The 14,575-nt window shown below is 37.2% G+C and overlaps 1 protein-coding gene across 8 annotated transcripts in view; it reads right to left on the bottom strand.

The window, feature by feature from the left end:
- Nucleotides 1-14,575, bottom strand: part of PTPRK (protein tyrosine phosphatase receptor type K) — a 393,137-nt gene that overhangs the window by 336,300 nt on the left and 42,262 nt on the right. For 7 of the 8 annotated variants that reach the window (XM_052698920.1, XM_052698873.1, XM_052698912.1 and 4 more), the window contains exon 1: nucleotides 14,152-14,290. The exons of the other annotated variant lie outside the window; for it this stretch is intronic. In XM_052698920.1, the coding sequence (XP_052554880.1) occupies nucleotides 14,152-14,275 (124 nt within the window). In that variant the 5' untranslated portion in view covers nucleotides 14,276-14,290. Of the gene's footprint in view, nucleotides 1-14,151; nucleotides 14,291-14,575 lie in introns of those variants that run through there. 8 annotated transcript variants of the gene reach the window in all.

Below are 14,575 nucleotides of genomic sequence, written 5' to 3' on the forward strand. Positions count from 1 at the left end.
ATACATTTAAATATATAATCATTTCAGCTTTTTTTTTTTTAATCTCACATGCTTTCTACAAAAGAAGCACAAATGACATTTCAAATCTAAGAGTTGTGCTAATAAACCATAAAGCTGTTTTGCAAAAGTGCAACAGTCTTTATATATTTAAGACAAGTTTTATAAAACACTGTAGACAATGTGGGTATTTTAAATAGCCAACTTGCATTTCCAAGTCTTACCAAAGAAGTGCTCAAAGCACAACGTACAGATGTTTGATATTCATTACGCATTTTTATGTCTTCATGCCTGCTGTATTATAGATGAGAATTGGCATGAACAAACTGAGTAAAAACAAAGCCAATAAGCATTAACATCATTTCCCATATTAGGGGTGATTATACATCAATACCACCATAACAGCATGAGTCAAAGAGAAAGGACAGCAAGAACTGGTGACCCCTCCAATCCCATGGAACTATCGTAGCATTTCTGTCAGGCCCAAAGGAGGGCACAGGCTGTGAATGAGGAACACGTTCCATCCACCTAATTGCAAAAAGCACTGATGTGTAACAGCACATGCATAAGCTCACAGCGATCATGTCTGCAGTGTCACAAATCCCAACACATTCCTGCTGCCTCCTCAGCCAGCAGGGATTTTGGCATCTTAATAACAGCAGCATATTAGGAAATTGGCATCATGGAACAGTCTATTTCAAAAGCTACTGTGCACCATCTCTTCACATGTCTGTGTAACCCGGACAATGACAACTTCACCTGGAAGCCACTAGACCGTGCTGCCAGCTCCTGAGGCTGTATAATCCACATTCAACTTCTACATTTTGCTTTGGAAAGTAATCCAGGTAAACAAAGGTACATTTAATCCAGCCCATAAACAATTTAACTGTTGTCTAGTAAAAAGTAATTCAAAATCTACCTCACACTACCTCAAGAGCATGGAAATATCGTCAACTATTTCAATACAATCATGATCTCGAAGATTAGATTGTTACTTTTTACCTAAGCTAGCAAAGATCTGACAAAGGACTCCAGCCAGTATGTAACTAAGAAAGAATTAAAAAAGAAAAATTATTATGGGGAGAATGCATTATTGGAGAAAAAAGAAGGCTTAATAATTGCTGCTTTGCTTACTGAAGTTCATAATTCTTAACTAAATAAAATACATTTTTAACTAGTAGAGGAAAGAAAAGTGATAGGTCCCTGATGCTAAAAGGCAAAGCATAAGTAGCATACCTAGAAAAATATTGCACTTAACTCACTGGTAAAAGAGAAAAAGCTTATTCATCTTCAACTTAACAGACCACATTTTCCAGTTAAACAGCTCAGTTCACATTTCTCTGAAGCAGGCTCCTATCTTTAAGAATCAGAAAGAAACGTAGATTAATATTCCAAACTCCAACCAGACTTGGCTAACTATGTATCAGTTTTCCATACTCCAGAAAGTAGATCACAGAACAGCAAACCAAATGAGCTAGTTAAAATCTTTTGTATTCACACTAAGCGTAATAATGAATCACACATTTATCAAGGGCCTATGCCAATACCTACTACTAAACTTAAGGCTGTCTTTCAAGTGAAAAGGTTCAAATCATAAGCTATAAATGAGCACGTACGTATTTCCTCACTAAGAGGAAATCTCCTTGGAATACTTTTTCTTAATATGAAAAAATAATGTTTTTAATTCAATTTAAACAACAACTATAATTAAGCATATATTAAACTTTTTTTTTTTTTTTAATGAGACAGAAAGTACTAAAAGTTACCATACTGACAACAGTACAGGGCTAGAAAATAGAAGCGGAGATTTGCCAAAATAGTACAGCACAAAAATGATTCAAGTTGGGAGACAGTGAGAGGAAAAGCAGGCAAGGAGTACAAAGTGCTAAAAAGTCTATGTGTCACAAAGGACAGAATATAGCCATATACTGCCAACATGGAAAAAAAAAAAAAGAAGGAAGAATGGGATATATGAAATAACAAAGAATTTTAGTTAATATAATGGGATAGGTTTTAGTTCAAGACTACTTTAAAGCATTCAATTGCAAAAACCAAATTAATATATTGTATCTCACAAGCTAAATCTAGGTAAGGCATCCTTATTACTGTGGAAGAAACAACATTAACAGCAATCATTATCAGCATAAACTCATGCCAGAATATATTTTTAAAAGAAGCTTGGTCACTTAAAACTATTTTAACAGACTTGAGTCTGTGGTGAGCTATAAGTTAGAACACTGTATGCTGATAGTTCACACCACACAAGCAGACTTGAATATTCAGATAGCAGGCATCAGAATTCTTTTCCATTCTGGTTTTTAATATACTTTAACATACATTTTTAAGCCAAAATCAACTAGACAAAGTAAGTTCTCACAAATTGCAAAAGGGAAATATTCTTGAGGAATGTTAAATATAAAAATTATTCTTTTCTAAAATAAGCTGAAAGCATTTCTTCATTTAATCACCTTTGTTTGTTCCCCTTTGAAAGTGCCATCTACTTGCCTTTATGCAGTAAGTTACTAAACATAAGGAAAGATGAAGTTCTGCAACAGAGATAAACACTACTTGCCATACAAACCTTCTGGCTCTTAAGAAAACTGTTTCTTATAGTGATGAGCCTCTCCTTTCAATTACCACCACTTTCTTGCAAATAAACACCATCCACCTTAGCATTTTGCTTCATGTTTCCTTTTCAAGCCTAAACATCTGCTGGCAGCAAACACCAATATATAGTGGCCACTTGCCTTTTTAAATATATATACACCTATACATAAATAACTACACCACAGCAGGAGAAAAACTGATCTACATTTAGATTTCAATGGCTTAAGCTGGGCCCACGAAAACCATAGGAGAAACACTGTCACAACCGCAGGGCTTACGAAGTCACACTGTCTGAATAGACTGGGCTTGATCCAAGCAGATGAATCCACCCATGCTCCTTACTACTCAGGAACTACTCATAAGATCTCAGCAGTATCTACAGCACCAGTTTGCAATCTGGAGATCCCAAAGGCCCTCTAAATCCTTTGGTACCAGGAGCACAGCTGGAGATCTATCGCATCCACTTGCCTTCAGTCTCTCTGCAGCCATTCTGCCCAGCCACCACCTTTCCTTCTCACTTACAAAGGGCTGTCCCTCCATACTATGTGATCATCTAAACACTTACAGGCCTGAATTTATTTAACTACTAGTTCTACAGAACCCAACTTCTAAATTACTGAATACAATATGTAACACAGTAGCAAGACTTGCAACCAAGCCTTGCACTGCGCTGGTCTCAAGCACTGAGAAGGCTTTCATGCAGACAGCAAGTATCAGAAGGCTGGTATGTCTGGGCTGCAAGATTAACTGGCAGCCCATCTATTTAAGTGTATTTAGATTTCAATTTAAACTAAATTACAAGCCTTGAAATTAGCCATGTTACATGACCCTGAAACTACTAATTTCCTTCTCCCCCTCAAGTTCAATACCTAGCCCAACTCATAAATAATGAATTGCAAATCAAGAACACAAATTCAAAATAAAGATATTTAAGAAAGGTCTTGTTTTCCTTAAACAGGAACCCATTCTACATTCCAACAGTAACAAGAAAATTTGCAAGGTACCTAACAAAGCTATCTTCATAAAACCCACCTTCCACAATCAATATCACGTGAAGTGTTATTTCAGGTGTACTCATCTCATAAAAGGGAGTCTATGTCATGTAAATGCTTTCGTAAATGCTTTCAAGACAAAGTTCTGTAAAAGCTATCTTAGTGTGTTCAACCAGAGAAGGATCAGGCCACACAAAAGCATCAAAAGGACACGCAGACAAGAACAGAGGTTTCACAACCTTCATCTTCATCTCTCACTCAGCTTGTTCTCCCTGTTAACAGAAGATTCCTGCAGAAACCTGCTGTACTCTAAATGAAGGGCTTGACCTCATTCTCACAATTATATAGTGCAAACTCAAAGTTTGTGAAAGCAGACTTGTTTCACTCTACACCTATAATCCATCTCAGGCAACCTGACCTGAAATGATCATAGCACATATCCTGCATATTACCATTCCTTGAGTACTCTGTAGGTTTGTTTTTTGTTGTTGTTGGGGTTTTTTTTTGTTGTGGTTTTTTTTTTTTTTGGTTTTTGGTTTTTTTAAGGATTCATATTTCAAATGCATGTAAGAAAAATAAAGAATAAACCAAAACTGGTTGGTTAAAAAATAAAAAGAGCAGGAAGACATGTAACATCTTCAAAATGTAACACACTTACCTTTCCAGTGTCACAACACATACACAATGCAAGGTTCCCAGATATTACACAAAAGGAGAAAGTCAAAAATTCTACATATTCTAAGTATTCCAGATAACTGTGGTGATCAGACAGCCCACTTATTTCTTCCCTTAGGCAAGCAAAATCAGAACACTAGAGTTAAAGCTGTGACGGGCCACTGGAAAAACTACCATACATCAGCAAGCATGCAATTACTTTTTCCATTGCTAACTCAAAATTAAAACAAAGCTCAAGTGGTTAATAGACAACTCACTCAAATTCAAGTCACTTAATGAATTTCAACTCTACACAGAATTAGCAAAAACACAAACACTGCTTCTTCCTTGTGTACATACACATACCAGTTTAAGTTGCAGAGAAATCAATATAAGCCAATTTTAGTTAGAAAGATTTAGTGACTTCCACTGGTTCTTTTAGAACCACTTTTTAAGTGTTCTAAAATTCTGCTAGAAAATACCTACAGGCAAACTTTCAGCATGCTTGCTATTAACTCAGTTTAATATATACTGAAATATTGACTTTTAAAAGTCCTTTCAATAAAGAAGACATCTGGAGAATTAGGAACACTTTCGTTTCCATTTTTCCCCCTAGAGAAGGAGGAAAAAGAACCACTAGTAAGGATGCCTCACCTTTTATTTTAACAATCACTAATACAACTCTATTCACTTTGTCAATTTCAGTATCTTTAAAACAGAAGGGAATTTTTTCATAAACACAGCACAGAGGTTGGAGAGGACCTTTGGAGATCATCTAGTCCAAAACTCCCCAACAAAGTAAATTGTCTACAGTAGGTTGCACAGGAAAGCATCCAAGTGCGTCTTTACTATCTCCAGAGGAGGCTACAGCCTCTCTGCACAGCCTGTTCCAGTGTTCTGTAACCTTTAAAGTAAATAAGTTCTTTCTCGTGTTTGGACAAAACTTCCTGTGACCTAGTTTGACTTAGAGTGTGTCCATTTCCACTTCTCCTGGACACCACTAAAAAGAGCTAAGCTACATCCACTTGACATCTGTACTTCAGATATTTATAAGCATTGATAAGATTCCTTCCTCAGTCTTCTCTTTTCCAGGCTGAACAATTCCATGTTGCTCAGTCTTTCCTCACAAGGGAGCTGTTCCAGGCTCATCTCTGCTGGACTCTCTCTAGAAGTTCCCTGTCTTTCTCAAACTGAGGAGCCCAGAACTGCACACAGTATTCCAGATGTGGCTTCACCAGGGCAGAGTAAAGGAGGAGAATCATCTCCCTTAATCTGCTGGCCACATTCTTTTTAATGCACCTCAGGATACTTGGCCACCAGGACATACTGCTGGCCGCATGGTTACCCCGTTATCCACCAGTATATCTAGGTTCTTCTGTTAAAGAATCTTTCGAACAAAGCAAAAAATAAAAATAATTAAAAATTCTCTTATTTGTTGGGTTCAATTAAGTATTATATACATTTTTCTCTTTCTTTCTACCTCCCTGTCTTGCTTTTGTTAATAAGAGAAACCAACAGATGGAAAAGAAATTTTAAAAATAATTTTTCTGTATTCTCTGAAAAAGAGAGAAAGCATTTGGTTTCGCATGATAGAACAAGATATAAAAAGAATATGAAAAACGCAAACAGAATTCAAAATGTGAACATGTGCAATGCTGTGCTTTTAAGCCAGTCTTACAGAAATCTGCCTCCAGCCAAAAATAGTAAGAGCATCACTGCAAACTACAGCCATTCAAACAAAGATTACTATTCTTCATCCATCCATTAAATATAAATCTTACATAAATTAAACCCATAGAAATGCTTCCATAGGTTTGAAATGGCCTTAGTTAAACACTAAACACTTGTTTATATTAAGTGCAAGAAAGCCTTTTAGTATCAAATGAGAATACACAAGGTTAAAGCACTTTATTGTTTGTTCAGCCTGAAACTAATGCACATAAACTAAAATGACAAACTTCCCTTTGACAAGCCATGAAATGTTTTAAAATTTCCAGAGAGAGGCATATCCACTTACAAGATGCTATGAAATCACTACTGAAGCTCCTAAGGAAATTCTGACGACCTACCCATGACCAGGCGCTTGATCTCCAAGGACAACAGGAGTACAGAGCTGGAGAGGAAGGGAACACTTTTCTGTGTTACAAAGACAGGTGATATGTTACTTGAGCACTTGTAAGGCAGCATTCTTTCCTAGTTTCCTAGTTGGTAAGGACAGTGCTATATTCTTGGCTCTGTTGTATTATTTCTTTTCTTTCCCAGCCTGAACTTCGTTATAATCCCATTCACATTCACTCTAAAGCTTATTTTCACCTTTATTTTTCCTTCCGATTCAGTTTTTTCATTCACTGTTTCAGACAATCTCACCTATGAATCATCCTCTTTTTATTTCTCACTCTCCTATAAAATTCTGTTGCCTCAGTCATCCACAGTTCTGCAATTCTGGCTGAAACAGAACATCCTCATTCCCTTATCTTAAGACACTCCCTACCACCATCAGTAGTTTTTTATTTATACAACTCATTTTATTGACACAAAGTCTCATTAGAATGAAAGATTGAAACATACAGATGTACTCTGCTGGCACAACCATTTGCTTCAACACACTCCCCAAGCCATGCTGCTCCACACACTATTCACAAAGCCACAGGGTGAGAAAGGAACAGTTCCCAGCCTAATAAAGACCACCCTCACAACTCTCAGCACATGCAGTGAAACCTTTGTAGTAATAATAATAAAATAGTGGGTCCATCATGTGCTTCAGTTTACTTGTTGTTGTTTGTTTTGCTTTTTTAAACAGGATAGAAGTTGAGTTGAAAGGTTATACTGATGACAAAGCTTTCACCCTTGAAATTGACACTTTCATTATATAAATTTAGGACCAAGTATGTTGTCTTCCTTCTTTTTTTCTGAGTACTTAAACTGTCTGTGGAGAGGGTGGTTTTACTTGTAAGACAGGCCAAAAAAAGGCAAAAAATATTTTGAAATGTATTAAGTTTTTTAAAACAGCACAGCACAAATGGCTCAAGCCATTTGAGTTTCTGCTCAACCTCTGTCCACTATCACAGCTAGATGGCTTTTCCAAAATTTTTTTGCATTAACTCTTTTACCTTGCCCTAGTCTCCCAGGAAACAGTGACAACACAGTGCTTCATATTCCCAGGCACAAGAGGAGCAAGTCACAGTGGCAGGCCAGACAACAGAGGACTACTGGTACTACTACTTATTTTTGTCTTATTTCTTTTTCAGTCTTTCATAGCAGGCATTTGGCTCATTTGCCAGAATTCGAAAGAAAGGGGAACAGCTATACAATATTAAAATCAAGGGTATTATTACTTTCAGGTAAGTTTATTGATTAAATGCATCTTTTAATCTTTCCTATTCCTTTCTTTTTATTATATCAATCTAAGATTTATATTTTCTAACTGTTGGCAATGATTTCATGGAGGTTTTGTGAAGTGTGGAGAGCTTTAAGATAGAAGAAAATGGAATTAGATCACTTCCAGAGAAATATCAGAGACACAGCTTTTCTTAGCCTTGTCTTAAGTACTTTTTAGTAGAAGAAAATTAAAATACTAACACTGACTTCTCTTAAAAATAAAGAGTCCATTAGAGAGAGTATTTGGGACCAAAAAATACAAATTTTTCAATTGCAAAAGTAATGCCTCCTATTTATTTCCATGGAAACTGCAACAGACAGAGAACACCACTTCCTTTTTTTGAATAAAAGTCTTTATTTAAAAACAAATTGCACACTAAGCTCATAGAAAATACAACTCAACTGCTGAAGCTAGAGCACACCAGTTTTCGCATAATATTATGCAGACCTCAGGGAAAAACAAAAACAAAAAAAAAAACAACCAAGAATACCCACTCTGAGTTTGTCCTGGAGTTTGAGAGCTGGAGGCTCAGCAGTAAGAGCTGAACAGTAACAGCAAAGATAGCAGTAGAGAGGGCACATTCATTACCTGAAACTCACTGTAACATGTAGCAGAAGAACACTTACCAAGAGAACTACTTGGACACTATCAGTGTCCACTCCAATGTACACTCCAGTACCTCCAGTATTTTAATTCTTCCCAATACCAGAAAAGAAAAAAAATAAAAAAATAAAAAAAAAATGCAGTGAACACCTGTGGAAATCTTCCAATTCATTTTTATTTGAAAGAAGTTTTTCCATCACTGTTTCTGGAGTTTTTAATCTTAAAAAAAAAAAAAAAAAAAAAAAAGCTAGGAAAAGGCATATATCTTCTCTCATCTGCTTTTATTAAATACATTTTTAATACATGTCCACAAACTTCTTTCACCTGAAACAAGAGCTGACTTGGAATGATATTTAACCTAAATCCAACCTTCCTCCTCATTTATTAAAATGAGGTACCTAAATGTCAACTATAGAGCTAAAGTCCTCTCCAAAGTAGGAATTAAATGAACTTGAAAAAATATCCGTAACATTTTCCATTCTATGCAATATTCTGAAAACAAAACACTTCAGATTAGAAAAAAAAAAAAAAAAAAAAAAAAAAAAAAGCATTCTTATTCTTTCTTCTATCTTCTTATTTTTTTCTTTTATTTATTTTCTTATTATTTAATTTTCAGTCTCTCCTGAAGAAGAAATAAAGATAATTTTAAGATCTTCCCTTTTCACACTCAAGCCCTTTGACTTGCCCCATCTGCCCAGCTGCCACAGACCACTTAGGCTAGCATTCACATCTGCTGCATCGTGAACACTCAAAATTAGAAGAAATTTGCTTAGGAACCGATGCCAAGAGATTAGCTGCATACACTTGTGTTGCATTCATTTCCCAAGAGTGAACCAGATTATAGAAGAGCCACAAGCTCTGCAATGCTGGTCATCTGCAGAAATAAAGCACATTTAACATATGCTTTGCCAACCTAACATTCAAGATGTGGTGACAAAAACATACCTGGACTTTATGAAGTAATCATGTTTACTCAGACAGTCTTAGTGGAAAGCCTATTTCATCTTGTTTTTAAAAATCAAACAAACAAAAAAAAAAAGCTACCCTTTCCCTCCCCCCCAAAGGAAAAAAAAAAAAAAAAAAAAGGTTGCCCTAATGGGCCACTAGAGGGTAATTATCTTACAGGCAGTTAAATCTTGATTAGAATAAAAATCTTCTATACTCCTTTAGTATTTTTATTCCCTCGCTTTATTGCTTCCATACAAATAAAAACATAGCTTACATTTTTTCTGATGACAGAGTTTAAAAACACTTTGTAGACAGTCATCATTTAGGTTACAATCAGAGAGAAGAAATATATATATATATATATATATATATATATATATATATATATATATTTCCATGAACATTCCTAAAGCAGCATTTTCAGGCTTAAAAATGGCTGCCACCAAACCATAGCCTTTTTCATCCACCTCCTCTCACAGGACAAGGGCAAAAAGGAGACTTGAAAAGTAAGACTTACATTTAGATTAGAAAGTTGGTGGGGGTTTTTTTGTTGGCATGAAGAAAACCTAACATATTGAGGGACTCTATATACTTTCAAGCAGATAAAGGAGGATACAGATTCCTGCAAGGTAACAGAAGAAACTGAATTCTTCGAAACCAAGAAGAAGCTATGGCAATCCAACAGAAAGAGCCTCTATGAGCAAAGAAAATAAAACTAATGTAGCAAACCTAACTACCTGATAGGAAAAAGAACATAAAACCATTACAGAAAAGATCTGCAAAGCACTTTTTCTGCATATTGTACTCAGCAATACTACATGTTTTATAACCAAAAAAGTACTGGACAAGCCATTTCTAATCAAAACCAGAAGTACAGATGTAACACAATGGATCACACAGCAATGGCAGTAAAGTAGCAAGGTCCTAGGCTGCAACAAGTGAGGATCTGCTGAAATGCAATAGCTGGGGGCAGAGAAACAAAGGAAAGAAACTGCTTACCTTTGGAAGGCCTCAGATATGCAGGGATCTCCAGAAAGATACACTTGCCTCTACTGCCAACCCTTAAATGAGGTCTGGGAAGGTGTGGATCTTGGCATTACATACACCTGAGCTCCTCTATGTTGGCCCTGCCTTCCCACCAGGTGCTCAATCACTGCTTCAAACCATGACTTAGCATTTCTACTACAACAACTAACTAATGATCTGGATTCAAACCATGAATAGTTGCACTAGAAAAGCTAGAATACTTAGACATCTGCTCATAGTATGCAAAAGCAACACAAAGGACTTAGAAACAAAATCTTAACCTTGATCCAATAGCAGTTTTGTCTCTTTCCAATTCAACCCTTCCTCCTCTCCCTTTTGTTGCTATTCATTTTTCTCCAATTTTCATTTACATCAAGTTGTCTTTTTCAACCCAAACCCATATAATTAGCTTGGAAAATATAAACAAAACTGTTGCTTGCAACTTTATTTATAATGATTCCTGATCATTTTAAAATATCCCAACCAAGATAAGCTCAAGGGGGACAGATGCAGAAATGAAAAGAGAATGGGCTTCAAAATTAGAACATGTGGGGGTCTGTCACAACCTAGTCTTCTCAAGCCCCTAACCATTCCCTGCCCACCTCCAGCACACGCTCTGGGGAAGAAGGGCACATTGGAGCTCTGTTTCCCTATAACTGTAAGAAGATACAGTTGCTGTCTGCCAAGAAAGGGATTTTTTATTTTTGATTCCCTCACACTCCCAGATGAGCTTGGCAAAAATGTTGAAGAATAATTCAACAAAATATTTTTTTTTCCTTATGAGCTACTTGATAAACAAAAATATAAAGAAAAGAGGACAGCAATTGGAAATGAACTATTATAACCATACACTTCATGCACATGTGTAAACACACTGCAAGCCCTGCCAATTTAAGACTTCTTCGACCACCCACAACTACTTCCTTTTATCTTATCAGAAAAAGAGCTGTTCGCTGCTGTAGGCTAATTACACCATCTGTTTAGCCCCAGTGTAGCAACACTAAGACATAGCACATTAACTCCTTGACTTTCCCACATGGCAGTGCCTGGCACTGCCCTCATGCTCTCAAAGACATGGGCTGAGCAGAGGAAAAGAAAAAGCAGCCTCATGTTGCTTGGATTCTTTCTTCCTCCACTGCAGCTCTGCTGCCAGACTTCACAGGGATTTAAGCAACCTGACAGCTTTTTTCTAGCTCACCTCAGTACAATAGTGCGAGTTGTCACGACCAGCAATGAAAAACATCAATCACTCACCAACACACACAAAGGAGGAGGAAGAGCCTGGGCAAGCCTGCACTGCTTGTCACATCAAGCAAGCTGTCTTTCCTCAGTGGTCAGAGAGTGCTGAATTTCAAGGCCAAGCCAACCAGGACATCAGAGGCGTCCACCCTTACATTAAGCAGCAGTATTTCTTTAACTCTAGGAGAAAAGGACACCTTCCAGCCTTCTGCTTCTCTGAGCCACAACATGGCCCATCCACCTGCGCCAGACAGAGCCCACAAAGCACATTATTTCCCAAAGGCACCACTCAGCAAGTGTCACAGGCTGACATACTGGGAGAGAAGCTCAAGATCCTTCCTCCAGTCCCTCCTCATCCTCTTCTCCACTCCACAGCATAGTTCATTTAGACCCTTCATTATGTTGTTCAGTCATCAGCAGCCTCAGTTTGCTCAAGGGTTTGTCCCTTGGGGTAGGAGGCCACCACTCTTCACTCCCATGAGGATCCACTGGGAACAAGGCCACTTAGCCTGTCCTCTCACTGATAAAATTGCATAGGAAGCTGTTAATCCATCTAATTCAGACAAGTAGGCTTGTGGCAAGGCAGCAGCAACGTGCAACACCCTCTTCAGCCAGAGAAGCTTAAGCAAGGAGGAAAGGCCTGCCAGCATCCTTGCAACCTGCAAGAATTTTCTGCTTCAGCTCTAAAGTTAGAAAACTTATAGCTAACTGAAGGCAACTGGGATTCTTCATCCTTCTCTCCCTTTCTTTTCTGGCAAAAGTATTCCCACATTTGTAATGCAGGACTACAACACCACCATTACAGAGACACATTCTAGTTTAGAAATTGTTTTCATTGGAATATACTGCTTGTGACTGATAACCACTAAGATTATTCCAAAAGTGAAAGGAAAATCTGTAGACATTCAACATCACTTCACATTGCTCAGTGTTATTTATAGCTTCCCGCTTCTGCTATGTGTCACAGTTTCAAAGAGAATAAAAAAAAAAGCAGTTTGGGGAGGCTGGAAAGGGGAGAGCCAGAACCAAGCAAATACTTCATCTCAGATTGCTCAAGAAAACATTAATATTCATCTATAGAGCAGAAAAGGTGGGGAACAGCCAGTACGAACACTTGAATACATATAAGTGGAGGAAAGGCAAAGGTGAATTGAGCCCAGTTCAGTTCAGCATCTCTGCCCTTACCTCCATAGAAAGTTAACAACATGAGCAGTGTGAATGGGATGTGGGGGGCAGGAGAAAATAAAAACAATTACATGAATTCCTCACTAGACTATTATGCTTCTTTCTTAGCTTATTATTTCAAATCTAGAAATAAAGTATGCAGCTATTTTTCATGCAGTAGACAGAAGTTAAAAGTGTTTCCATCAATGTATCTGACCTTTTCAGTGATTAAACTATTCAAAAGGGAAGTAAGAATTACAAAAAAAAAAAAAAAAAAAAAAAAAAAAAATCAAAGCAGTAAATTACTTCAATCAGGTATTTGCAAGAAATGTTAAATGCTTAGATAAAAAAAACATCTAGACTGCATCCCATGATTTAGTAGTGCTCTATACAAACCTCGCCTATGCATAACAACAGTTAATACAGTCACAGCTCTGTGAAATTGCTGGAGGAGTGGGCTGGCTCAGATTCAGGGCTTTGCCATCACTAAGGTCAGGGTATACACTGTGTAAGTCACACTTCATGTGGCACTGTACTTGCTTCTATTCTCTGAGGCACTTTCCTATCACTGAAATAAAAATATAAGACAAAGCATCCAGTGCCATGACAGCTGTATCTGCCTTCCAGCTAATGGAAAAGTACCAAACCCCAACACCAGCCTTGCTGAGAGAAGGACCTCCCTCAGCCACTGCTGTCATCTAACGTGATCCCTTCCCAGCCACGGTCAACAAGTTCAGGGTAAGTCATTAGGTAACTTTATTAACTAGGTAATCCATTAACTTCAGCTGGAAGACTGAAAGCACATAATCTGCAGTTAACAACACTGATGAGGAGTTTAGCTTAATTTTTCTATTTTCAAAGTTACTTTGAAACTTTAAGTTTGTAAAGTTTTCCAGATGATCCCTAACTGAAAGGTAGTAACTGCTCTGAAAACAAGTACATTCAATCAGCCTAGTAATGTCTCTTACCTCACTTTATAATACATACCTGTAATGCTTAACATGTGAATGTAAACAAAACATTTATATTTTTACAAGTAAAACAACATTCCTACTTACTTTAAAGACAAGTCCCTGCAACAATCAGCATTCCCTATATGTACCACCAATTTGTTCAAAAAAAAAGAGTCCACAAAGAATTCCTGTACCACAATATATATTCAGTTTAAACTAATAATCTCCACAGGGGCTATTTAAACAATAAATAAATAAATAAATAAATAAAAAGAAAAAGGAAGGAAAGGAAGGAAAGGAAGGAAAGGAAGGAAAAGCACAATTCCCTCCCAAGAACACTGTCATTCAGATATAAATGAAAGAAGGCAGTTCTGTTTTCCCATAAACTGTAGCTCATTAAAAGTACAAACAAAACAAGCTTTAGTTTTGCATGAAGAAAGGGATTTATAGCTTGATGAGAAACAAATTGCCAAAAACCCCAGTGCAAACTCACAATCTAATTAAACTCCTTCTGTTACACACAGAAAGAAAACTACCACCACTGCTTTTTATGCCTATAAAACCACTCTTCCTTCTAACTGTTATTTACCTCCTGTTGACCAAGTGTAGAAAAATACTGGCATGCACCCTTCAGGATTTCCCCAAGCTCCTGCAGACAGCATAGTACTGTGCTCTGCCACTCTTGTGCTAGCCTGCAAAGAGACAGTCCACATGCTCAAAGAGAAGGGCTTTGTTTCCAGGTAGCAAACACCTGCCACTCAAAAATGCAATGTAAATAACTTAATTACCTCAGTAAGTTACACCAAGTGTAATACATATCACCAAAAGTTAACTATATAGCCTGATGCACTCTCCCCAGAAGCTTACTAGAGGAATCAGACTTATGAAAGATGACTCCTTTGAAACATTTGGCAGTCATACAGTCAGATCAAGTAAGGCACTTAGCATGCCATGTACACTGTTTAGAATTTCAATATCTCCTTGGCAAATAGTGGCCTTATATCAGATACAGT

Source organism: Tympanuchus pallidicinctus, unplaced genomic scaffold (genome assembly GCF_026119805.1).
Source record: "Tympanuchus pallidicinctus isolate F22 unplaced genomic scaffold, pur_lepc_1.0 scaffold1, whole genome shotgun sequence".
Classification (NCBI taxonomy): Eukaryota; Metazoa; Chordata; class Aves; order Galliformes; family Phasianidae; genus Tympanuchus; species Tympanuchus pallidicinctus.